Genomic DNA, 24252 nt, shown 5'->3' on the forward strand with positions numbered 1-24252 from the left:
GTCTTCAAGGAAAACCTCCCAACTTCTCTAACTAGTCTGCACAACTGAAGTTCTTTATTCCTTATCATTCTCTTGAATGCAACTGTACTCTCTCTGATGCTTTCATATCTTTCCTAAAGTGTGGCACTCTGATCTGACACAATACTGCAATTAAGACCAAACCATTGTGCCATCCAAGTTGGAGTCACCTCATTAAACTTGGTGGTAGGTTAGTCAATTGTGGGAGCACCAGAGCCATGTAAAAGCTTTACCCAATATTTGCACTCTTCACCAAAAGTTGAAGGGTTTGGTAAGTTTGCCTGTGGAGGAAACCAGAAATAAAACTGCGAATTTTAAAATCAAGACATTACTTAACCAGGAATGATGGAGCAAGGTTGGATCAGGACCTGTTGAGAGTACACAGAGGACGTCAAGTTTGGGATGACTTTGCATTTGTGAAGGTAGTAAATTATTCTTAAACGAAGGATTGTGACTGTTGTGCAGCTCAACCCAGCCATTGTATGCAAACCTGGATCCCAGCAGCACAAAGCTGAACAACCAGTTTTACTGTTTTGAATATGGTGATCAGTCTGCTCAGCCAACAGTGATGTGGCATCTTCCAGCAATGGGGAGCACTGACAATGCAGCATTGCCCCAATACTTTCTTTCAGAATGACTTTAGTCTTCACACTTAATTTAGAATTGGTGTTTGAACCCAAAACCAGCTGATCACAAAGCACAGTGTCAGCTGAATCCAGCAGGTGCTGCATCGTTTCCTTGGCAAGAATACTACAGGGGAGAAAATGAGGTCTGCAGATGCTGGAGATCAGAGATGGAAATGTGTTGCTGGAGAAGCGCAGCAGGTCAGGCAGCATCTAGGGAACAGGAGAATCGACGTTTCGGGCATTAGCCCTTCTTCAGGAGGGCTAATGCCCGAAACGTCGATTCTCCTGTTCCCTAGATGCTGCCTGACCTGCTGCGCTTCTCCAAGAATACTACAGGCTATAGGTTTGTATTCCTGTTCTCAAGTTGGTTTAAAAATCACAACAGGTGGTTAGGGTTGACCTAAGGGGAACTATGTTGCATTTGTACTTTCATTTCTGCCTGAGGAATCTAAAATACTGTTTGTCCAAATTGAAGAATTCTAAATTTGGGTTCTTAACTGATAGTGTCTGGCAGAGAGAAAGCACTCTTACTGAACTTGCTTTATGCAAGATTGGGGTGAGAACAAGTAGGCAAATTGTTCCAGTTGGAGCAGATACACTACAAAGTGCTAAATGGTTGCTGATACATTAAAAGTAACCATGGAAATTTGGGAGCTGATCATTATTGCATATGCAAAAGGGCTAGCGATGGCCTAATGGTATTATCACTAAACTATTCATAGAATCTCAACAGTGTGGAAACAGGCCATTTGGTCAAAAGTCCACACCAACCCTCCAAAGAGTAACCCACCCAGACTCGTTCCCCTTCCCTATTTCTCTACCTTTACCCCTTACTAATGCACCTAGCCTACACATCTCTGAACACTATGGGCGATTTAGCATGGCTAATTCACCTAACCTGCACATCATCTTTGGATTGTGGAAGGAAACGGGTGTACCTGGAGGAGACCCTGACGCAGACACTGAGAGGTGGTGTTTGAGGTAAAAATCAGTCACCCAAGGTTGGAATTGAACCTGAGTCCCTGGCGCTGTGATGCAACATGCTAACCACTGAGCTACCTATTCATCCATAAACTTGTGAAATGTTTAGGGACCAGGTTTAAATCCTACAATAGCAGATGGAGGAATTTAAATTCAATAAAGATCTGTAATTAAGGGTCTAATGATTGTCAGAAAAACCCATGTGGTTCAATGACATCTTTTCAGGGAAGGGGACTGCTGTCCTTATCCAAAACAAAAAATGAAGTCGCTGGAAAAGCTCAGCTAGTCTGGCAGCATCTTTGGCGAGAAATCAGTTATTTCAGGTTGAATGACCATTCCTTAGAGCTGACCTTGTCTGATCTGCATGTAGCTCTAGATCCATGTGACTTCACTGTCCTCAGGGTGGTTGGGGGTGGGAAATAAATGCTGGCATAGTCAGTGACACCCACTTCCCATGAATGTTTGTTTTTTTTTAATGCCCCCTTGTCACTGCATCTGCATACAGCTTTTCCCACTGGTGATCTCTCTCTTCGTATGCACCTGTTACCTCCTTCACAGTTGCCAGTACAAGTTTGGGTCTGAAATAATGCCTGGTATGGAATGGCATTGCTACCTCAGGACCAGTACCAGTCAGTATTCTCAGCACTCTGCCCACTCTCTTTGCCACACTCTCTCTGATCTGAGTTACAGTATACCAGTTCCTCTGACTTTGCCTTCACTGCCTACACGAGCATAGAACATCTCCAAGCCCTCACTACCTCCTCCCTCTGTCCATGTCATGCGATATTCCAGTCTTGCTCTCCCACAGGACTTGATACCTCATTCGCTCACCCTTCAAACCAGCTCCCTCCCGCTGTCTCTTTTTTTTTCCCCTAGGTCTGCACCATCTTTAATTCAAGCAACTATCTATTGGTTCTGGGCTTTGAAATGCCCAGCACTGCAGATACTGATGTTCAGGAATATTCCTGCTGCAGTTGCAGCACCAAAAGCAAGCAATCGTGAATGTCGAGTATGCAACCAAGGGGGAGTGAAGGAACAGGCTAGTTGTAGGTATCTATGGCAAGGATCAGTCGAAATGAGGAAATATTAGGAGGAATGCTATAGACTTCTAGTTAAAATTGGCAACAGGGTATGTTTATAGACTATTGAGATGTACAGCACGGAAACAGACCCTTCGGTTAACCCGTCCATGCCGACCAGATATCCCAACCCAATCTAGTCCCATCTGCCAGTACCTGGCCCATATCCCTCCAACCACTTCCTCTGGCAGCTCATTCCATACACGAACCACCCTCTGCATGAAAACGTTGTCCCTCAGGTCTTTAGATTAGATTACTTTACAGTGTGGAAACAGGCCCTTCGGTCCAACAAGTCCACACCGACCCGCCGAAGTGCAACCCACCCAGACCCATTCCCCTACATTTACCCCTGCACCTAACACTATGGGCAATTTAGCGTGGCCAATTCACCTGACCTGCACATTTTTGGACTGTGGGAGGAAACCGGAGCACCCGGAGGAAACCCACACAGACACGGGGAGAATGTGCAAACTCCACACAGTCAGTCGCCTGAGGCGGGAATTGAACCCGGGTCTCTGGCGCTGTGAGGCAGCAGTGCTAACCACTGTGCCACCGTGCCACCATCTCTTTTATATATTTTCCCCTCTCATCCTAAACCTATGCAATCTAGTTCTGGATTCCCCCACCCCAGGGAAAAGACCTTATATATTTATCCTATCCACATCCTTCATGATTTTATAAACCTCCACAAGGTCACCCCTCAGCCTCTGGTGCTCCAGGGAAAACAGCCCCATTCCACTCAACCTCTCCTCACAGCTCAACTGTATTTTTTTTCCCATGTTGTGTGGTGATTTTTTTTTTTCCCCAAGGACATTGTTCAACTAAAATTTGCGTTCAGCAGCTGACTTTCCAGGCAGCTTCCTCAATAGCTGTTGCAATTGGTTGACTGCAGGTTGCTCTGTACTCCTGCAGTGCAATGATAACAAATCTCCCCTTGCTTTGTATTTGCAGGCATTCGATGATGCAATTGCAGAGCTGGACAAGTTGACTGATGATTCGTACAAAGATAGCACCTTGATTATGCAGTTACTTCGGGACAATTTAACTGTACGTATGACCGGGGGATAAACTCCCAGAGATTAAATTGCAGACAATTTACTTGAAGCGAGATTGCCCTCTGTACGTTATTTGTATTATGTTTCTAAAGCTTTCAGTTTGAGAATGAAACACTGGCAACGTGAGGTAAATTGGTTTACGTTTTCATGCTTTCTGTGCTTTAAAGCAGTTCTGTTTCCTTTTAAAAAATCCAGAAAAACTTAATGATTTAACAATTTTTAAGCAAGTACTGAGGCAAGGTAAGGGGTATGGGCGGGGAAGAAAAAGCAAAAGAAAATCTTGGGGTGGAAGCAGGAGAGTTTAAGTGACAAAAAGGGAGTGGTAATAGATGCAAAAGTGGATTGAGAAGTGCAAATGACCACTGCAGAATCACTAGCAGCATGGTGGCTCAGTGGTTGGCACTGGTGCCTCTCTGCTCCAGGGACCCGGATTTAATTCCAACCCTGGGTGACTGTGTGGATTTTGCATGTTCTCACCGTGTTTGCATGTATTTCCTCTGGATGTTCTGGTTTCACCTTGATCAAAAGATACACAGGTTAGGTGGATTGGCCATGTTAAATTGTTCATAGAGTCAAGGATGTGTAGGGTGGGTGGTTTAGTGCATGGTGAATGCAAGGATAGGGCAGGGGTCATCATGGGATGCTGTTCAGAGGGTTGGTGCTGACTGAATGGGTCAAGTGACCTCTTCCTGCACCGTAGGGATGCTATGATTCTAGCAATAGATGCTGTACACAAAAATGGAATGCAGGTGATAATCTGAAATTATCACCTACTGAGTACGGAAGGTGTTAAATTGACAGCAGACCCTTCTCACTTTACACTCTGAACTACTTATGACCACCTACTATAAGTTGGCTTTTGATCATTGAGACTCCTTCATCCTCCCTACATAGATTGTAGTTACATCTGAAGTATATAATCTCATACCACACCACATTAACATCCATTTGCTGTCACTTGTACTGCTTACCTGAGAAATGTCAATCTGCCATGAATAGGCAAAAGACAAACAGGGATACAGTGGGCAGCAAGAGATGGTAAGTGATTTAAAATTTAAAAGCAAGAAGTGTCTAAGTCTCAATTTTGCAAGTATATCAAAGGGAACAGATAACCAGGGAAAGAGAAGGTTCTGTTAGGAACCAAGGGAACAATCTGTGCCTGAAGCTGGAGGATCTTGGTAGAGTGTTAAATGAGTACTTCATGCTTATCTTCGTCAGGAGAAAGAGTATGTAGGTACTGAAATTGGGAGGACGCAATGAGGTTCCTGAGCAGTTTGTTATGGGGAGAGAGGAGGGAATGGAAGTTTTAAAAGCAAATAGTTCCCCAGATCCAGGTGAGTTGTATCCCAAGCTTCAGTAGACAACAAGGAAGGACCACAAAGGAGGTGCCAGTGGACTGGAGGATTGCTAATGTGGTTCCACTTTGTAAGAAGGGTGGTGGAGATAAACCAGGGAAACTCAGAATGGTGACACTCGCATATGTGGTAGAGGAACTGCTGGAGAAACTTCTAAAGGAGAGAATTCCTGTAACCTTGGAGGTGCAAGCGTTGATAGGGATAGTACGGCTTTGTCAGAGGTAAGTCGTGCCTCACATGTTTGAATTTTTTGAGAGGGTAATCACTAGTGTAAATGAGTGTAGTGCAATAGATATCGTTTACTATGGATTTCAGCAACGCCTTTGTTTGATCAGATTTCACGTGAGTGACTGATAAAGCAAGTGAAAACTCATGGAATTCAGGGTAACTTGGGAAGTTGGCTTAGTGTCAGGAGACAAAGTGTGCTAATAGGAAACTGAGCTATAAGGAGAGATTAGAAAAACTCGTGCTGTTTTCTCTGGAACGGCAGAAGCTGAGGAGAGACTTAATTTTATAGACTTCTATTAAGTTGCATAGATTGGGGGAAAAGGATTCTGACTGTTAAGTCCTAGGTTGAAATGTCTAATACTAGGGGGCATTCATTTAAAGCGAGATGGGGAAAGTTCAAAGGACACATGAGGGGCAAGTTTTTTTCTAAGACTGGTAGGAGTTTGGAATGTGCTGCCAGGGATGGTGGTGAAAGCAGATAGAATAGGTGTGTTTAAGGGACTTATAGATAAGCACGTGAATATACAAGGAATGGACCAAGGGCAGGCAGAATAGATTAGTTTAATTTGGCATCATGTTCAGCAATACATAGTGGGCCCAAGGGCCCATTCCTGTGCTACACAGTTCTATGATTGTGTGACTGGAACCCAGTGACTACTGGTGCACCATGGGGATCAGTGCTGGGTCCCTTATTGTCCGTATTATATATAAACATTATAGAAGAACATTTTGGGTAAATAATGAGTAAGTTTATGACTGACCGAAAAGTTGGCCGATGGTTGACAGGTGAGGAAAAAGGTCTTTAGTTTAAAGGAGGATATAGACAATTGGTCAGGTGAGCAGGTCAGTGGTAGATAGAATTTAACTCTGAAAAGTGTCCTACACTTGGAAGAAGTAACAACTCAAGGGATTACTACTTTCAGGACACTAGTAAGGTCAGGAGCAGACGGATCTTGGGGTCCTTCTGTTCAGGGATCTGCAGACAGCAGGGCAGTGTATTCGGTTAGTTAAGGCATATGCTTTTTATCAGTCATAGCATAGATTGTAAGACCAGGGAGGTTATATTGGAGCTGTACAAAAGAAGTATAGGGTGCGCTTCTGGTCACTACACTATAGGAAGGATGAGATTGCACTAGAGTGAGTGCAGAGGAGATTCACCAGGATGGAGCATTTTATCCACCAAGATAAGTTCAGGTTCCTCCTTTAGGGCAGAGTGGGGACCTGATTGAAGGTGTACAAGATTGAGAGGCATGGACAAGATGAATAGCAAGCAGAAGGAGAACAATTGCTTTCTATTCACCTTGTCCATGCCCCTCAATCTTGTACACTTCAATCAGGTTCCCACTCTGCTGTGAATGAAGGCTCTGTAGCATGGTGATCCCTACCTATGAGCCAGGAGACCTGGGTTCTAGTCCCATTTGTTGCAAAACTGAACTGGTTGATTAGAAAATATCCAACAAGGCATAACCTTAAGGTGAAAGGCAGAGGTTTAGGGGGGATTTGGGGAAGGTTTTTTTTTTCCCCCAGAGGGTGATTGGATTCTAGAATGCACTATCTCTGGGAGAGGAGTTGAGGCAGGAAACTTCTCAACCTTTTTAAGAAGTACTTGGATGAGCACTTGAAATGTCATAGCACAGAAGGCTATGGACCAGTTCAGGAAAGTGGGATGAGTGTAAATTTAGTAGTATTTGTCAGTGCAGGCTCAATGGGCTGAAGGTCCTCTTCTGTACTGCATGACTCTGTGTCTAGCCCAGATAGGCTTCTTCCAGTACTCAGTATATTAAATATTACACTGGTGTAGAAGTTGTGTTTCTGGACTAATAATTCACAGTACTTGAGGGAGTGTATGCTAATGGTGAGGGTGGGGAATGCCACCAGAACAGCAGGTGGGATAGAGGGACAGTGAGACGAGCCACTTTAAAAATGTTGGTTTTTATTTACTGACATGGAGTTCAGAAAGTATCTGACTTAAGGTGAATGGAAATGGCAAGAAACTCAATATGAGCAATACCAGTTCAAAGCAGGAAACTTATCTTTACAAAAGAAGATGTGAACTCAAATGAAATGATTATTTATGATTATAAAAGAACAGGGAGTTGAAATTGAATTGTTGTGTTTAACAAATGTTTGAGCAATAGCTAATCTCTAACTCCTAATCCACTAAAGTAAAATCCTATTTTTTTTCTGTTCCTCACTGGATCTACCCATCTCTCTACTTGAAGCTTACTGTAATGGTCTTAAGTGCACAAGCACGTTTTGTTTGTTCCTACCAATGTATGGTTATTCTATTGATTTTGTCTTTAATATAGTTTCTTTTTGTCTCTTTTATTTTACAGTTGTGGACATCAGACAACCAGGGTGAAGATCAGGAACCTAGTGATGGGCAGAGCTAAAACATTTGTTACACTTCCAACTTACCCACTGATTTACTCTCACCTGCTCCTGTCTGGCAAAACTATCCCACCAGTCCCTCATCCCTTTTCTTGTACCCCTCTGAGCTTTTTTTCTTTGAAAAGGCAATGCATACCATTTCCTTGAGCTGCACAGAGTTTCACACAGCCATGCTGCATTCTGATGCACTGAGAGAACACATGGGGCTGGGGGCAATCTAACACCAGGGGTAACTGTGAGTTACTCTGCTTTTAATGGTTAGCTTTATCTGGCTGGATATCTTGGTGTGAAACCTTCTGGCTGTTGGGTTGGAATTTCTTCAGGTGCCTAACCTAGCCTGTGATTTTATTGGAGGAAGGTAAGGGCAGGAAGAGAGGAATGAGCAAGAATTGTATTCCACAGGCACTGCTTGGTGAGGGGCTTGCTGCATGTTAATGTAATCAACCCTGGAAGGCAGTGTTTGTTTACTGAATGGTTCCTACTTTGTGAGTTTGCTTTTATAAATAGAGCTCAGGTTTACATTCCTCACTCCTGCCCAAGTGTACACTCCTCACTCCTGCCTAAGTGTACACACACTCACTCTCTCTTACAAGCATCATCCTCTGCATCCTCCTGCCCTGTTCAATGAGCGCACACTCAGGCAGGTGCAGAGGCAATAATTGCCAGTGTGTCTGGATGGGTATCCCAACTTTCAGTAGCAGTGAGGTTCTTCAGTCATCATGGAAATTTATAGGGAAGAAAATAGTGATGGCTTTCATCATTCCAGGCATTCCTAACTCTGGGGGCCACTTTTTGCACAATCAGGTGCTGATTTTGCTGCTGGTTGACCTGCATGTGTTGAAGTTCACTCAAACTAGGCTCCTCTCCCCTCTCCCATCCAATTCCTCCTCTCCACAAGTCCCTGCAATTGATCTGACTACTTTCTAAGTTCTGTCTTGTTTGTTCTGTTCTTGGTGTTTTGGAGATCCTCTGACTCTGATCATTGATTAGCTCTGTTGTCTCACCCTACTCTGGGTTCCTCATTGTCCCTCTCTGCTCCCCTTCCCATTCCCCTGCACTATTACAGCAATTTTGCTGCTATTCCTTTTCTTGCATTCACATGCAGCCAACGTCTGGTATTTCTCTTTTTGTACTTGCACAAAGCTCAATCACGTGGTGTACTAACTGGCACCTTCAGCAACTCCACCTCCCCAATTTTGCTTTAATCCTAACCAAGATATGAATGTATTTTTGGTATTTTGATACTAAGCTGTTACGTTCCTTCAGATTTGTCTCTCAAACCTAGGCCTTTCCCTGTAACTTTCTGTTCTTGAGACCATGGTTTGTTTTGGGTGAGTAGGGGGGAAATCTGCAGCTAGTGATTCCTGTTGGCTTCCTGAATTGTACTTTTAAACATTCTTTCCCAAAGTTAGAACCATGTGTGGAAATATGTGCAGATTTGTATTGATGTAATCTGAATTAATCACATCCTGTGTCAGCCTATTTAAAATACTGCGTCTAAGTATGAATTTTGGCAAAATCAGTGTAACTTTTAATTGACTTGGTCTATCCCAGTAGGTAAAAGATGAGCTCACTCTCAGCCAATAAGCTGCACAGTCTATCAGTGTAGCCCACTGGGTTATCTAGGTGGATTGAGTGGTCTGTTAGTTCTCCGAAATCATGGCTGCTAACATATGGTGCATAGAAAAGGCTGGCAGTATCTTTGGGGGTGGTGCAGGAAAAGTCCTTGGATGGAAATGGGCAAACATTCAGTATCCTACTGTGTTTCCTATTGTGTTTTGTTTATTACATTCCATTATGTGCAACGTTTGTTTGTCATCTTCTGAAAAACATACTGTGCACTGAAATGATCAATTGAAATCACTTCTGATTGAACAAACATGCTATTGAACTCTAGGTGCCCTCTGATACTGAGTACAGAGCAGACCCTTCAGTCTGATCAATATTTCTACTATCTGCTTTCTTGCTTTGTTTTACTGATCAGTATTCCGCCTCCATTTGCTTCTGTGACCGTTGTAGCGTGCACGTGATTGTGTAACAGTAGTGCAAAACATATTAAAAACTTTTTTTGATGTACGAGTAAATTTGTGTAAGCCTTTTAAGTGAACTGTGGGCAAAAATAAATTCAGAACATCTACACAACAGCTCAATAAGGAAATAAAGGTTCAAATGAGTAATGTGTGTTGTCTTGTGTTGTCTCATTGAGGAAGTTAATGTTGTTCATTGCAACCATGGGGGAATAATTCTGTTTTCTCTCTTTTGTACATAATAATAAAAAATAAATAAATAAACCTTAGTGAAGCTGCAGAAAAGATTTATTACAATAATGCCAAGAGTGAGGACTGGAGAAATTGTCTATTTCAAATGTTGGTGGTTAAGGAGAGATTGAATAGCAGTGTTTAAAATTATGAAAAGTTTTGTGCAAGATAATGGAAAGAAACCACTTCCACTAAGAGCTGGGAAAGTATCTAGAAAATGTGTGTTTAAGAGCCAGAGGGAAGATGCAACAAGCCATCTGGAATGCAATCCCCAAAATATTGGGGGTGGAAGGTGTGGAAGCATAAACATTTACAAGGGGGTTGTATCTGTTTTTAAAAAGTATGAACATTTGCAGAGTTATGGTGACTGGCTGAGTTGCTCTTTCAGAGAGCTTGGCACAGGCGTGGTAAGCTGAATCCTCTTCGGAACCATTTAGCTGTCAAGCCTGCTCCACCTCAATGCAACCTTTCCAACAGCATTCAATAAGCTTTCTCCTAAATAGGTTTTGTACAACATAGGAGCTCACAGGATTTGGGGTAATATTTTAGCTTGAATTGATTAACACCAAAGAGAGTCTGATTCATTGAATGTTTTTCCGTTTGGACAGACATGGAGTAGAGTGCCACAAGGATCTGTCGTCGGGGGTCAATTTATTATTTAATGACTGAGAGGTTGGGCCAGAGTCCAACATTTCCATATCTGCTACTGGTGGTGAGCATATGATGAGAGTGTAAGGAAGCTTCAAGAGGATAAAGATAGGTTGGGAGTAGGAAAAAAACATAAAAGATAGACTTTAATATAGGAATATGTGAGGTCATGCACCTTTGTTAGAAATAATCAAAAGGTAGACTCTCATTTAAATAGAGACTCCCAAGAAAGTGCAGCACAAGGGGAACTGGGTGTTTTTGTGCAGGGTGGGGCTAGTTATCTCTGTTGGCTGGTTTGTGATGCAGCATGTTGCCAACAGTGTGGATTCAATTGCTGCACTAGCTGAGGTTACTAAGAGGGACTGACCTCCAACCTCCCCCTCACCTGGTGACTCTCGGTTAAACCATCACCTGTTGGCTCTCTAGTGAGAAAGTGCCACTATAGTCTGGTAGGACTATGATGAAAATGTTTTGTGCACAAAACAGAAGTAAAAGATATCATGCCAGTGCAGTAAACAATAAAGAAGGCAAACGTATAGAGTGTTGGTGAGGCCACACCTGGAATACAGTTTGATCCCTATATTTTAAAGGAGGTACTGGCATTGTAGGCAGTTCAAAAGAGGTGCACTAGGCTGATTGCTGGGGTGAGGAACTGTTCACGAATGGTTTAGTGGATTAGATCTTTGGTCATTAGAGTGACTAAAGAGTGATCTTATTAAAAGATGCAAATTCTGAGAACACTTGACAGTAGATGTTGAGATAATGTTTTCACTAGTGGAAGGAATCTCTAATTGGGGACATTGTTATAGAATAAGGGGACACTCATTTAAAAGTGAAATGTGAAAGATTTCTTCTCCCAAAAGATAGTGTCTGAAATTCTGTATTTGAGACTTGTGGAGGCTAGATTGCTTTAAGTATAAAAATGGTATATTTTTGAAATATTAAGGAGTTGAGTGCTATGCTGAGTTTAAGGCAGATCAGCCCTGGTCTTTTTGAATGATGGGCAGAATTGAGGGACTGAATGGGAGAAAGTGAGGACTGAGATGTTGGAGATCAGAGTCGAAAAGTTTGATGCTGGAAAAGCACAGCCGGTAAAGTAGCATCCAACGAGCAGGAGAGTCAACATTTCAAGCATAAGCTCTCCAGGATAAGGTTCTCCACGGTAGGCTATTGCACAAAATACAGAGGCATGGGATTGAGGGTGATTTAGCGGTTTGGATCAGAAATTGGCTAACTGAAAGAAAACAGGGTGGTGGTTAATGGGAAATGGTCATCCTGGAGTTCAGTTACTTGTGGTGTACCACAAGGATCTGTTTTGGGTCCACTGCTGTTAGGCATTTTTATAAACTACCTGGATGAGGGCATCGAAGGCTGGGTTAGTAAATTTGCAGATGACACGAAGGTCGGTGGAGTTGTGGATAGTGCAAAGGATGTTGTAGATTACAGAGGGACATAGATAAGCTGCAGAGCTGGGCTGAGCGGTTGCAACTGGAGTTTAATGCGGAAAAATGTGAGATGATTTACTTTGGAAGGAGCAACAGAATGCAGAATATTGGGCTATTGGTTAGATTCTTGGTAATGTAGATGAGCATAGAGATCTCTGTGTCCATGTGCATAGATCCCTGAAAGTTACCACCCAGGTTGATTGGGTTGTTAAGAAGGCATATGGTGTGCTAGCTTTTATTGGTAGAGGGATTGAGTTTTGGAACCATGAAGTAATGCTCCACTCTACAAACTGGTGAATGCTGGGTAACTAGAGAAATTAAGGTTTTGGTCAAGGAAAAGAAGGAAGCATATGTCGGGTATAGACAGGATAGATCGAATGAATCCTAAGAGTACAAAGGCAGAGTATACTTAAGAGGGAAATTGGGAGGCCAAAAAGAGGACATGAGATAGCTTTGGCAACTAAGAGTTAAGGAGAATCCAAAGGGTAAATACATCAAGGACAAAAGGGTAACTAGGGAGAGTATAGTGTTCCTCAAAGATCAGCAAGGCTACCGATGTGTGGAACTGCAGGAGATGGGGGAGATACTAAATGAGTATTTTTCATCGGTGTTTATTGTGGAGAAGGATATGAAAATATAGAATATGGGGAAATAAATGCCCATACTACACAGGAGAATGTGCTGGGTGTCTTGAAATTTATAAAGGTGGATAAATCCCCAGGACCTTGGAGGAACTGTTTGGGCGAAGTTCATAGCACAGAAGCAGATAAGTGTATTGTTTTTAAGTGTGACCTACAGAAAGTCTGCAGTAGTGAGTAGAGTGGGTTCTTTCTTGATTATATGTTTTTTGAGATTTGTCTCTTGATTAAACTTAAAATATAAGCCATAACTATTAATTCAACCTGGGGCAGTGTTTTGTAGAGGAATAAGACTGTGTTATTTTCTCGGTCTGTAGATTGTGAAGGGGCAAAAATGGCCTTTAGTAGAGTGATTTGCGCTTGTCAGATGTGGGAGTTTAAAGAGAGTTTAAGGGTTACTATGGATTACATCTGCAATAAATGCTGTTGGTTGTGAATCTTATCAGATCAAATGGATCGGTTGGAGAGACAGTTAGAAGCAACAGTATGTGATGGTTGGTAGTTATAGGAAGGAGGGAAAGTCTCAGATACAGTCACATAGATGGGTTAACTCCAGGAAAAATAGGAGAGGTAGGCAGCGAGTGCAGGAGCCTTCTGTGGCTATACCCATTTCAAACAAGTATGCTGTTTTGGAAAGTGTATGGGGTGATGGATTCTCAGGGGTACGTAGCATGAACAACCAAGTTTCAGGTATTGAGACTGTCTATAATGCAATGAGGTGTACATCGGGTTCCAAGAGATCGATTGTGTTAGGGGACTCTCCAGTCCAAGGTACAGACTGACATCTGTGTCCAGCAGAGAAAAAACAGAATGGTGTGTTGTTTCCCTGGTGCCAGGATCAAGGATGTCTCAGAGAGGGTGCAGAATGTTCTCAAGGGAGAAAGGGGCCAGCAAGAGGTCACTGTCAACATTGGATCCAACGGCATAGGAAGGGGAAAAGATTGAGATTCTGAAGGGAGATTACAGAGAGTTAGGCAGAAATTTAAAAAGGAGGTCCTCAACGGTAGTAATATCTGGATTACTCCAGGTGCTACGAGCTAGTGAGGGCTGGAATAGGAGGATAGAGCAGATGAATGCATGGCTGAGGAGCTGGTGTATGGGAGAAGGATTCACATTTTTGGATCATTGGAATCTGTTTTGGTGTAGAAGTACAAGAAGGATGGTTTGTACCTAAATTGGAAGGGGACTAATATACTGGCAGGTAGATTTGCTAGAACTGCTCGGAAGAATTTAAACTAGCAAAATGGCCGGGGGGGGGCGGTGGTACCCAGGGAGGTAGTGAAGAAAGAGATCAATCTGAGACTGGTACAGTTGAAAACAGAAGCGCGTCAAACAGTCAAGGCAAGTATTTATTTCATTGCAAGGGGCCTAACAGGGAAGGCAGATGAACTCAGGGCATGGTTAAGAACAGGGGACGGGGATATCATAGCAATTACAGAAACATGGCTCAGGGATGGGCAGGACTGGCAGCTTAATGTTCCAGGATACAAATGCTACAGGAAGGATAGAAAGGTTGGCAAGAGAGGAGGGGGAGTGTGTTTTTGATAAGGGATAGCATTACAGCTGTGCTGAGGGAGGATATTCCTGGAAATACATCCAGGGAAGTCATTTGGGTGGAACTGAGAAATAAGAAAGGGATGATCACCTTATTGGGATTGTATTATAATAAGACCCCCCTAATAGTCAGAGGGAAATTGAGAAACAAACTTGTGAGGAGATCTCAGCTATCTGTAAGAATAATAGGGTGATTATGGTACGGGATTTTAACTTTCCAAACATCGACTGGGACTGTCATAGTGTTAAAGGTTTAGATGGAGAGGAATTTGTTAAGTGTATACAAGAACATTTTCAGATTCAGCATGTGGATGTACCTACTAGAGAAGGTGCAAAACTTGACCTACTCTTGGGAAATAAGGCAGGGCAGGTGACTGAGGTGTCAGTGGGGGAGCACCTTGGGGCCAGTGACCATAATTCTATTAGCTTTAAAATAGTGATGGAAAAGAATAGACCAGATCTAAAAGTTGAAGTTCTAAATTGGAGAAAGGCCAATTTTGACAGTATGAGGCAAGAACTTTCAAAAGCTGATTGGGGGCAAATGTTTGCAGGTAAAGGGACGGCTGGAAAATGGGAAGCTTTCAGAAATTAGATAACGAGATTCTGAGAAAGTATATTCCTGTTCGGGTGAAAGGAAAGGCTGGTAGGTATAAGGAATGCTGGATTACTAAAGAAATTGAGCGTTTGGTTAAGAAAAAGAAAGAAGCATATGTAAGGTATCGACAGGAATACTTAGAAGAGGACAAAGGCAGTAGGAGTATACTTAAGAGGGAAATCAAAAATGCAAAAAGGGAACATGAAATAGCTTTGGCAACTAGAGCTAAGGAGAATCCAAAGGGTTTTTACAAATACATTAAGGACAAAAGGATAACTAGGGAGAGAATGGGGCCCCTCAAAGATCAGCAAAGTGGCCTTTGTGTGGAGCTGCAGAAAATGGGGGAGGTACTAAACGAGTATTTTGCCTCCGTATTTACTGTGGAAAAGGAAATGGAAGATATAGAATGTAGGGAAATAGATGGTGACACCTTGCAAAATGTCCACATTACAGAGGAGGAAGTGCTGGATGTCTTGAAATGCATAAAGGTGGATAAATCCCCAGGACCTGATCAGGTGTACCCTAGAACTCTGTGGGAAGCTAGAGAAGTGATTGCTGGGCCTCTTGCTGAGATATTTGTATCATCGATAGTCACAGATGAGGTGCCAGAAGACTGGAGGTTGGCTAATGTGGTGCCACTGTTTAAGAACGGTAATAAGGACAAGCCAGGCAACTATAGACCAGTGAGCCTGACGGTGGTGGGCAAGTTGTTGGATGGAATCCTGAGGGACAGGATGTACGTGTATTTGGAAAGACAAGGACTGATTAGGGATAGTCAACATGGCATTGTGCGTGGGAAATCATGTCTCACAAACTTGTTTGAGTTTTTTGAAGAAGTAACAAAGAGGATTGATGAGGGCAGAATGGTGGATGTGATCTATATGGACTTCAGTAAGGTGTTTGACAAGGTTCCCCATGGAAGACTGATTAGCAAGGTTAGATCTCATGGAATAAAGGGAGAACTAGCCATTTATATAGAACTGGCTCAAAGGTAGAAGACAGAGGGTGGTGGTGGAGGATTGTTTTTCGGACTGGAGACCTGTGACCAGTGGAGTACCACAAGGATCGGTGTTGGGTCCTCTACTGTTTGTCATTTACATAAATGATTTGGATGCGAGCATAGGAGGTACAGTTAGTAAGTTTGAGATAACACCAAAATTGGAGGTGTAGTGGACAGCGAAGAGGGTTACCTCAGATTACAACAGGACCTTGATTAAATGGGCCAATGGGCCGAGAAGTGGCAGATGGAGTTTAATTCAGATAAATGCGAGGTGCTGCATTTTGGGAAAGCAAATCTTAGCAGGACTTATACACTTTATGGTAAGGTCCTAGGGAGTGTTGCTGAACAAAGAGACCTTGGAGTGCAGGTTCATAGCTCCTTGAAAGTGGAGTTGCAGGTAGATAGGATAGTGAAGAATGTGTTTGGTATGCTTTCCTTTATTGGTCAGAGTATTGAGTACAGGATTGGGAGGTCATATTGTGGCTGTACAGGACATTGGTTAGGCCACTGTTGGAATATTGCATGCAATTCTGGTCTTCTTCCTATCGGAAAGATGTTGTGAAACTTGAAAGGCTTCAGAAAAGATTTACAAGGATGTGGCCAGGTTGGAGGATTCGAGCTATGGGGAGAGGCTGAACAGGCTGGAGCTGTTTTCCCTGGATCATCGGAGGCTGAGGGGTGACCTCATAGAGGTTTACAAAATTATGAGGGGCATGGGTAGGATAAATCGACAAAGTCTTTTTCCTGGGATGGGGGAGTCCAGAACTAGAGGGCATAGATTTAGGGTGAGAGGGGAAAGATATAAAAGAAACTTAAGGGGCAATATTTTCATGCAGAGGGTGGTACATGTATGGAATGAGCTGCCAGAGGAAGTGGTGAAGGCTGGTACAATTGCAACATTTAAGAGGCATTTGGATGGGTATATGAATAGAAAGGGTTTGGAGGGATATGGGCCGGGTGCTGGCAGGTGGGACTAGATTGGGTTGGGATATGTGGTCAGGTTGGACCGAAGGTCTGTTTCCATGCCCTACATCTCTATGATTCTATGGCCTGATCAGGTGTACCCTAGAACTCTGTGGGAAGCTAGGCAAGTGATTGTTGGGCCCCTTGCTGAGATAGTTAGATCATCAATAGTCACAGGTGAGGTGCCGGATGATTGGAGGTTGGCTAATGTTGTGCCACTGTTTTAGAAGGGTGGTAAGGACAAGCCATGGAAGTATAGACTGACATTGGTGGTGGGCAAGTTGTTGGAGGAATCCTGAGGGATAGGGTTTACATGTATTAGGAGAGGCAAGGACTGATTAGGGAGTGCCACAAGGATTCGTGCTGGGTCCACTGTTTTCATTATTTATATAAATGATTTGGATGTGAATATAGGAGATATGGTTAGTAAGTTTGGAGGTGTAGTGGACAGTGAAAAAGGTTACCTCAGAGTACAATGAGATCTTGATCAGATGGGCTAATGGGCTGAGGTGTGGCAGATGGAGTTTTATTTAGATAAATGTGAGGCGCTGCATTTTGGAAAGGCAAATCAGAACAGGACTTATACACGAAATGATAAAGTCCTGGGGAGTATTTTTAAACAAAGAGTTCTTAGAGTGTGGGTTCATAGTTTCTTGAAGGTGGAGTCACAGGTAGACAGGTTAGTGAAGAAGGCGTTTGGTATGCTTTCCTTTATTGGTCAGTGCATTAAGTATCAAGCTGGGAGGTCATATTATGTGAATTTCTGGTCTCCCTCCTGTCGGAAGGATGTTGTGAAATGTGAAAGGGTTCAGAAAAAATTTACAAGGACGTTGCCAGGGTTGGAGGATTTCAGCTATAGGGAGAGTCTGAATAGGTTGGAGCTGTTTTCCCTAGAGCATCGGAGGCTACGGGGTGACCTTATGGAGGTTTATAAAATCATGAGGGGCAAGGATAGGATAAATAGACAAGGTCTTTCCCCTGGTGGGGTGAGTCCAAAACTAGAGGGCATAGGTTTGGATGAGAGGATACAGATTTGAAAGGAAGCAAAGGGGCAACATTTTAATGTAGAGGGTGGTACGTGTATGGAATGAGCTGCCAGAGGAAATGGTGGAGGCTGGTACAATTGCAACATTTGAAAGGTATCTGGAGGAGGGGTTTAGAACATAGAACAATACAGCACTGAACAGGTCCTTTGGCCCTCGATGTTGCGCCGACCTGTGAACTATTCTCAGCTCGTTCCCCTACACTATCCCAAAATCATCCATGTGCTTATTTAAGGGTTGTTTAAATCTCCCTAATGTGGCTGAGTTGACTACATTAGCAGGTAGGGCATTCCACACCCTTACCACTCTCTGTGTAAAGAACCTCCCTCTGACATCTGTCTTAAATCTATCACCCCTCAATTTGGAGCTATGCCCCCTCGTACACGCTGATGTCATCATCCTAGGAAAAAGTCTTTCACTGTCTACTCTATCTAATCCTCTAATCATCTTGTATGTCTCTATCAAATCCCCTCTTAGCCTTCTTCTCTCCAATGAGAACAGATCTAAGTCTCTCAGCCTTTCTTCATAAGACCTTTCCTCCAAACCAGGCAACATCCTGGTAAATCTCCTCTGCATCTTTTCCAATGCTTCCACATCCTTCCTGTAATGGGATGACCAGAACCATATACAATATTCCAAGTGTGGCCACACTAGCGTTTTGTACAGTTGCAACATGCTATTGCGGCTCCGGAACTCAATCCCTCTTTGAATGAAACCTAACACACCACATGCCTTCTTAACAGCACTATCAACCTGGGTGGCAACTTTGAGGGATCAATGTACATGGACACCAAGATCCCTCTGCACATCCACACTACCAAGAATCTTTCCATTAACTCAGTATTTTGCCTTCCTGTTATTCTTCCCAAAGTGCATCACCTCACATTTAGCTGCATTGAACTCCATTTGCCACCTCTCAGCCCAATTCTCCAGTTTATCAAAGTTCCCCTGCAATCTGTAACATTGTTCCAAACTGTTCACTACTCCACCGACTTTAGTGTCATTTGCAAAATTACTAATCCGTCCACCTATGCCTGCGTCTAAGTCATTTATAAAAATGACAAACAGCAGTGGTCCCAAAACAGATCCTTGTGGCACACCACTAGTAACCGGACTCCAGACTGAATATTTTCCATGAACCGCCACTCACTGCCTTCTTTCAGAAACCAGTTTCTAATCCAATCTGCTAAATCACCCTCAATCCTATGCCTCTGCATTTTCTCCAACAGCCTACCATTTGGAACCTTATCAAAGGCTTTACTGAAGTCCATGTATACCACGTCAACTGCGCTACCCTCATCTACATGCTTGGTCACCTTCTCAAAAAACTCAATGAGGTTTGTGAGACACGACCTGCCCTTGATGAAACCATGTTGACTATCTAGAAATCAAATTGTTGTTTGCTAGATGATTATAAATCTTACCTCTTATAATTCTTTCCAAAATCTTTCCTACAACAGAAGTAAGGCTCACTGGTCTATAATTACCTGGATCATCTCTACTGCCCTTCTTGAACAAGGGCACAACATTTGCAATCCTCCAGTCTTCTGGTACTAAACCTGTAGACAATGACGATTCAAATATCAAAGCCAAAGGCTCTGCTATCTCCTCCCTAGCTTCCCAGAGAATCCTCGGATAAATCCCATCCGGCCCAGGGGACTTGTCTACTTTCACTCCTTCTAGAATTGATAACACCTGTTTGTAACTAACCTCGATCCTTTCTAGTCTAATATCTTGTACCTCATTCTTCTCCTCTACAATATTCTCTTTCTCCTGAGTGAAAACTGACGAAAAATGTTCATTTAGCGCCTCTCTGATCTCCACAGGATCCACACTCAACTTCCCACTTCTGTCTTTGACTGGCCCTATTCCTATTCTAGTCATCCTTTTATTCCTTACATACCTATAGAAAGCTTTAGGGTTCTCCTTTATTTGCTAAAGGCTGCTCGTGTCCTCTCTTTGCTCTTCTTAACTCTCTCTTTAAATCCTTCCTAGCTGATCTATAACTCTCCATCGCCCCATTTGAACCATCTTGCCTCATCAACATATAAGCCTCCTTCTTCTGCTTACAAGAGATGCAATTTCTGTAGTAAACCACAGTTCCCTCACAGTTCACCTCCACCCTGCCTGACAGGGACATACCTACCAAGGACGCGCAATATCTGTTCCTTAAACCAGCTTCACATTTCCATTGTCTGCATCCCTTGCATTTTGCTACCCCATTTTATGCATCCTAATTCGTGCCTAATCACATTATAATTGCCCTTGCCCCATCGATAACTCTTGACCTGTGGCATGTACCTATCCCTTTCCATCACTAAACTAAACGTAACTGAATTATGGTCACTCTCTCCAAAGTGCTCACCTACAACTAGATCAAATACTTGGCCTTGTTCATTACCAAGCACCAGATCCAGTGTGGCCTCCCATCTTGTCGGCCCTTCGACATACTGTGTCAGGAAACTCACCTGTACACATTGGACGAAAACTGATCCATCCGACATACTAGAGGCTAGAGGGATATGGGCCAAGTGCTGGCAAATGGGAGTAGATTAATTCAGGATATCTGGTCAGCATGGATGAGGTGGACTGTATTTCCGTGCTGTACATCTCTATGCCTGTGACTCTATCCAGTTGCAGAGAGCGGAGTCGAGACCAAGGCCATGTAGTTTTCAAATCAGACTGGGGAGGATAATGGTGTTGAAGGTGGAACATGAGTCTGACATTGGCATCCTTGTTTTTCAAACGTTCCATGGATGAGTGCAGGGATCTGGATATGGTGTCTGACGTGGACCTGTTCCGTTGGTAGGCAAATTGCAACAGATCAAGGCAGGCTGGGAGGCTTGAATTGATATGGATCATGACCAGCTTCTGAAAGCACTTCATGATTATTGAGGTCAAAGCCACTAACCTGAGATGTCCATCCTATTTCTCTCTCTGCAGATGCTGCTCAGCACTTCCAGAATTTTCCATTTTTATTTTGGAAAAGTGTAAATGTCAGCTCAATTAATAATCTTTTGTTTGCAAGCTTAATTTGGATAAGATTTGGAGCCACTGCAGTTAGATGGTATTGGATTCAGGTCACAGCCGTGAACTCATTAATGAGTGGGAGAGGCTCAAAGGGGCTGAATGGCCTCCTGCTGTTGCTGACGGTGTATATTGGTGGTCATTGATCCCTATTGACGAGGTGAATCTTTGAGCCGTTGACACATCTTGTATGCTAATTTGTGTGTTCTTCAAATAACTGTGTAACACCTGACAAGAGGTGAGAGCTAATGACTGGAGTTGAAATTCTGCTATGGGGAAAACTAAAGTCCCTCCCCATCCCCCACCAAAATGTCCCTTAATGTTCCTGCTTAACAACAGGTGCAAGTCAGCATTGCTTCAGTTGTGATGCTATCTCTGTGGTATAGCCCAGCCCAGGCTCAACAACCGGCTTTATGAGTGAAGGAATCCATAACGTCACAGATCCTTCCTAACAGGGTGGGGTGGGATGGGATGGAATATAAAATAATATATAAATATTGTGGTACCTGTGTCCCAATCATTCCTAACGGTGCAATTAAAAAGGAACTGATTTGGCCACGATTCAAACACAATAATAACGTTAATGGCGACACAGTATCCCAGGTACCTGCCTGGAATTAACAAGTTTATTTATCTGTTCCTATGTCTCTGGCCCCACCCCTGTGACACTCGCTGAGACTCCATCCCCAGGATTATTTCCCAAAGGAGGGAGTACTGTTGCCTTCATGGAGGTTGGGTTAAGAGACTATTGCATCTTTATCAGATAAATAAAATATTTTTTATATAAAAAAAAGCAGAAACAGCGTCTTTAAAGTGGAACAGCAACAGGACGGCGTTTGATAACCGCGGTTAGTAAGAACTTTATTGCTACTGACTTAACTGTTTTTAGTTCACGTTTCACTGGGAAGGTTTGCAGCAAGTATTTGAAATTCCCAAGTTGGGATGATTGCAAACAAATACTGGGAGCATTTCGGAGAGACTTTTTATTGACTTTTTTCAGGGATTTTTTTTTTCTCTCAAAGTGACTCTCACGTTGACTCCCTCCTCCTATCCATCCCCAACCAAGCTCCAGTCAGGAATTGGAGTGAAAGTTTCTTCAAGCCTTCCTCAGGTCTGCATGAAACTCTTCCTTGTCTTCATTAGAGAATTAGAGGGTTAGGGAGTTAATGAGACAAACTCCGAGAATGATGCAAAAACTCAGCAGGTCTGGTAGCATCTGCGGAGAGAGAGAAAGTGTCAAGTCCAGCGAAGAACAGGGGCTTTGTGTAACTTGATGCGATCCCGATGGGTAATTGGAAAGAGTTCTTCAGTCATTATCGGTGAGTAATTTTATAACAAGGATTCTGACCACGGAGAATTTCACTGGGACTTGGGTCAAAGTTCAGTTCATCCCAGTAATGTTTCAGTGGAAAGTGGCCCCAATACTTTGTGTTAACAGCAATGCTCTCTCTTGTTCGTATAAACATTAAAGTTGTTCCTCTACATTGAAAGACCTGTGAAACAAACTGCCTCCCCACAAGTATCTCTTCACTTTTTTAAAAAAAAATTAAATGGGAGGTTAGGCTTCCTCAGGTTTGAACTGGTCAGATGTCTACCATCCTCAGCTCTATCCCTAAACTACATTTCAGCTAATATTCCCAGAGGTGAAAGTATATTGAGTTTCTCAAGTAGAATATAGTTCGTTTCTAATGTTTACTGTTCAGAGGGAAAGCAGAGGCTATTTTGGAGGGACTGTAAGTTGATCTAGTAGCAATAGGGAATCTCTCTTCTAAGATTTATTGATGTTCAACTGCATGGGTCCATTTTCAATGACTGTGTTTGGGTGCTGGAATAACCAGAGCATGTCCATATAGTGTCAATACCGCATTGCACTGGGTTCTGTTTGTTTAACAATATCGCTGAAATGCAGCAGCTACTACTGTCCAGTTGTTGAAAGGCTTAACTTTAATATTTTTTCTCTAGGTTTAAGCTATTAACACCATGTTAATGAATGGGAATGTAATAGAATCTATTAACAAAGATGCCTTTGTCAAGTAAAATCTCCACTACCTTACCAGACCCCTCATTAGGGAGAGCTGGTTTAACCTGGAGGGTCACCATGTCTTGGGGAGAGGAGGGAGAAGTGGTGACCTCAGCTAGTGCAGGAATTGAAGCCATGCTGTTAGTGTCACTCTGCATCATAAACCAACCGTCCTGCCACTGAGTTAACTGATCCCTTGAGTTTATATAATACCCTTCACAATGATCAGACGTCTTAAAATATTGTACAGCCACTTATTTTTTTCTGTTTATTCATTGGAGTGAGAGCATTGCTGGCTGGCCTATTAATTGCTTGTCCCTAGTTACCCCTTGAGAAGGTGGGGGTGAGGTGCCTTCTTGAACTGCTGCAGGTAGACCCACAATGCCATTTGGGAGAGAATTCCAGGATTTTGACCCAGTGACAGTGCAGGAACGGTGATACGTTTCCAAGTCAAGATGCTGAGTGGCTTGGAGGGGAACTTGAAAGGGGTGGTGTTCCCATGTATCTGCTGTCCTTGTCCTTTTAGATAGAAGTGGCCGTTGGTTTGGAAGTTGTTGTATAGGGAGCCTTAGTAAATTTTAAGATTTTTTTTTAAACAGACTTTGAATAATCATTATTTGTAACTGGGAAATGGCATTCATTTTGTGCACAGCAAGCTCCCATAAACAGCAATAACTTGACAATCTGTGTATGATGTTGATTGGCCCCCTGGACATTGAAGATAACTAACTTGCTCTTTTCCAAAGTACCTTTCCTGGGTCTTTCACATTCACCTGCGGAGGTAGGTTGGGCCATGATTTAATGCCTCTATGAAAAATGGCACCTGCCAGTATGGTGCCCTCTGGTGCGGGCCCTTCAGTGTTCACCCTTGTGTAGGAATTGAATATGGAGCCTTGTGCTTCAGTTACCACTGAGCCCTGGCTGAGTCACAACGCGGTGATTGGATTGAAGCTTTTTTATTTTTAATGAATTTTCCCTTCAACTTTGGCAGTGTATTTTTTTCCCATGTTCATTGAATCTACACTCCCAACAACGCTCCTCGCTACTTCACCCCCAATGTATGTTTTATTGTTCAGGAAAACAAATTTGTTCCTTTTAACACCCGGGCCGAAGGGACACCATAACGAGCTGTACCTAGTGAGAGTTTAGTGGCTGTTGAACTGGGGAGGTATCATGATTAAATTTTCTCACCTTTTTATAAGGTAAAGTCTCCCAGCCCCTTAGTCCAATGAGACTCTCTCAGTGGGAGATAACTGGTGATGGGTCACCATGCCTCAGGAAGGTGGGGGGGGGGAAAGAAGGTGGTTGAGGAGGAGGGTCCTTCATGG

The 24252-nt window shown here is 43.0% G+C and overlaps 1 protein-coding gene across 2 annotated transcripts in view; it reads left to right on the top strand.

Annotated features, from left to right (window-relative positions):
- Nucleotides 1-9910, top strand: part of LOC122560317 (14-3-3 protein beta/alpha-1-like) — a 42489-nt gene extending 32579 nt beyond the window's left edge. For both annotated transcript variants that reach the window (XM_043710912.2, XM_043710913.2), the window contains exons 5-6: nt 3656-3751; nt 7679-9910. In XM_043710912.2, the coding sequence (XP_043566847.1) occupies nt 3656-3751; nt 7679-7735 (153 nt within the window). In that variant the 3' untranslated portion in view covers nt 7736-9910. The remainder of the gene's footprint in view (nt 1-3655; nt 3752-7678) is intronic.
- The last annotated feature ends 14342 nt before the right edge of the window (nt 9911-24252 follow it).

Source organism: Chiloscyllium plagiosum, unplaced genomic scaffold, assembly GCF_037043375.1.
Source record: "Chiloscyllium plagiosum isolate Xiang-an unplaced genomic scaffold, Cpla_swu_hap1 HiC_scaffold_15, whole genome shotgun sequence".
Taxonomy (NCBI): domain Eukaryota; kingdom Metazoa; phylum Chordata; class Chondrichthyes; order Orectolobiformes; family Hemiscylliidae; genus Chiloscyllium; species Chiloscyllium plagiosum.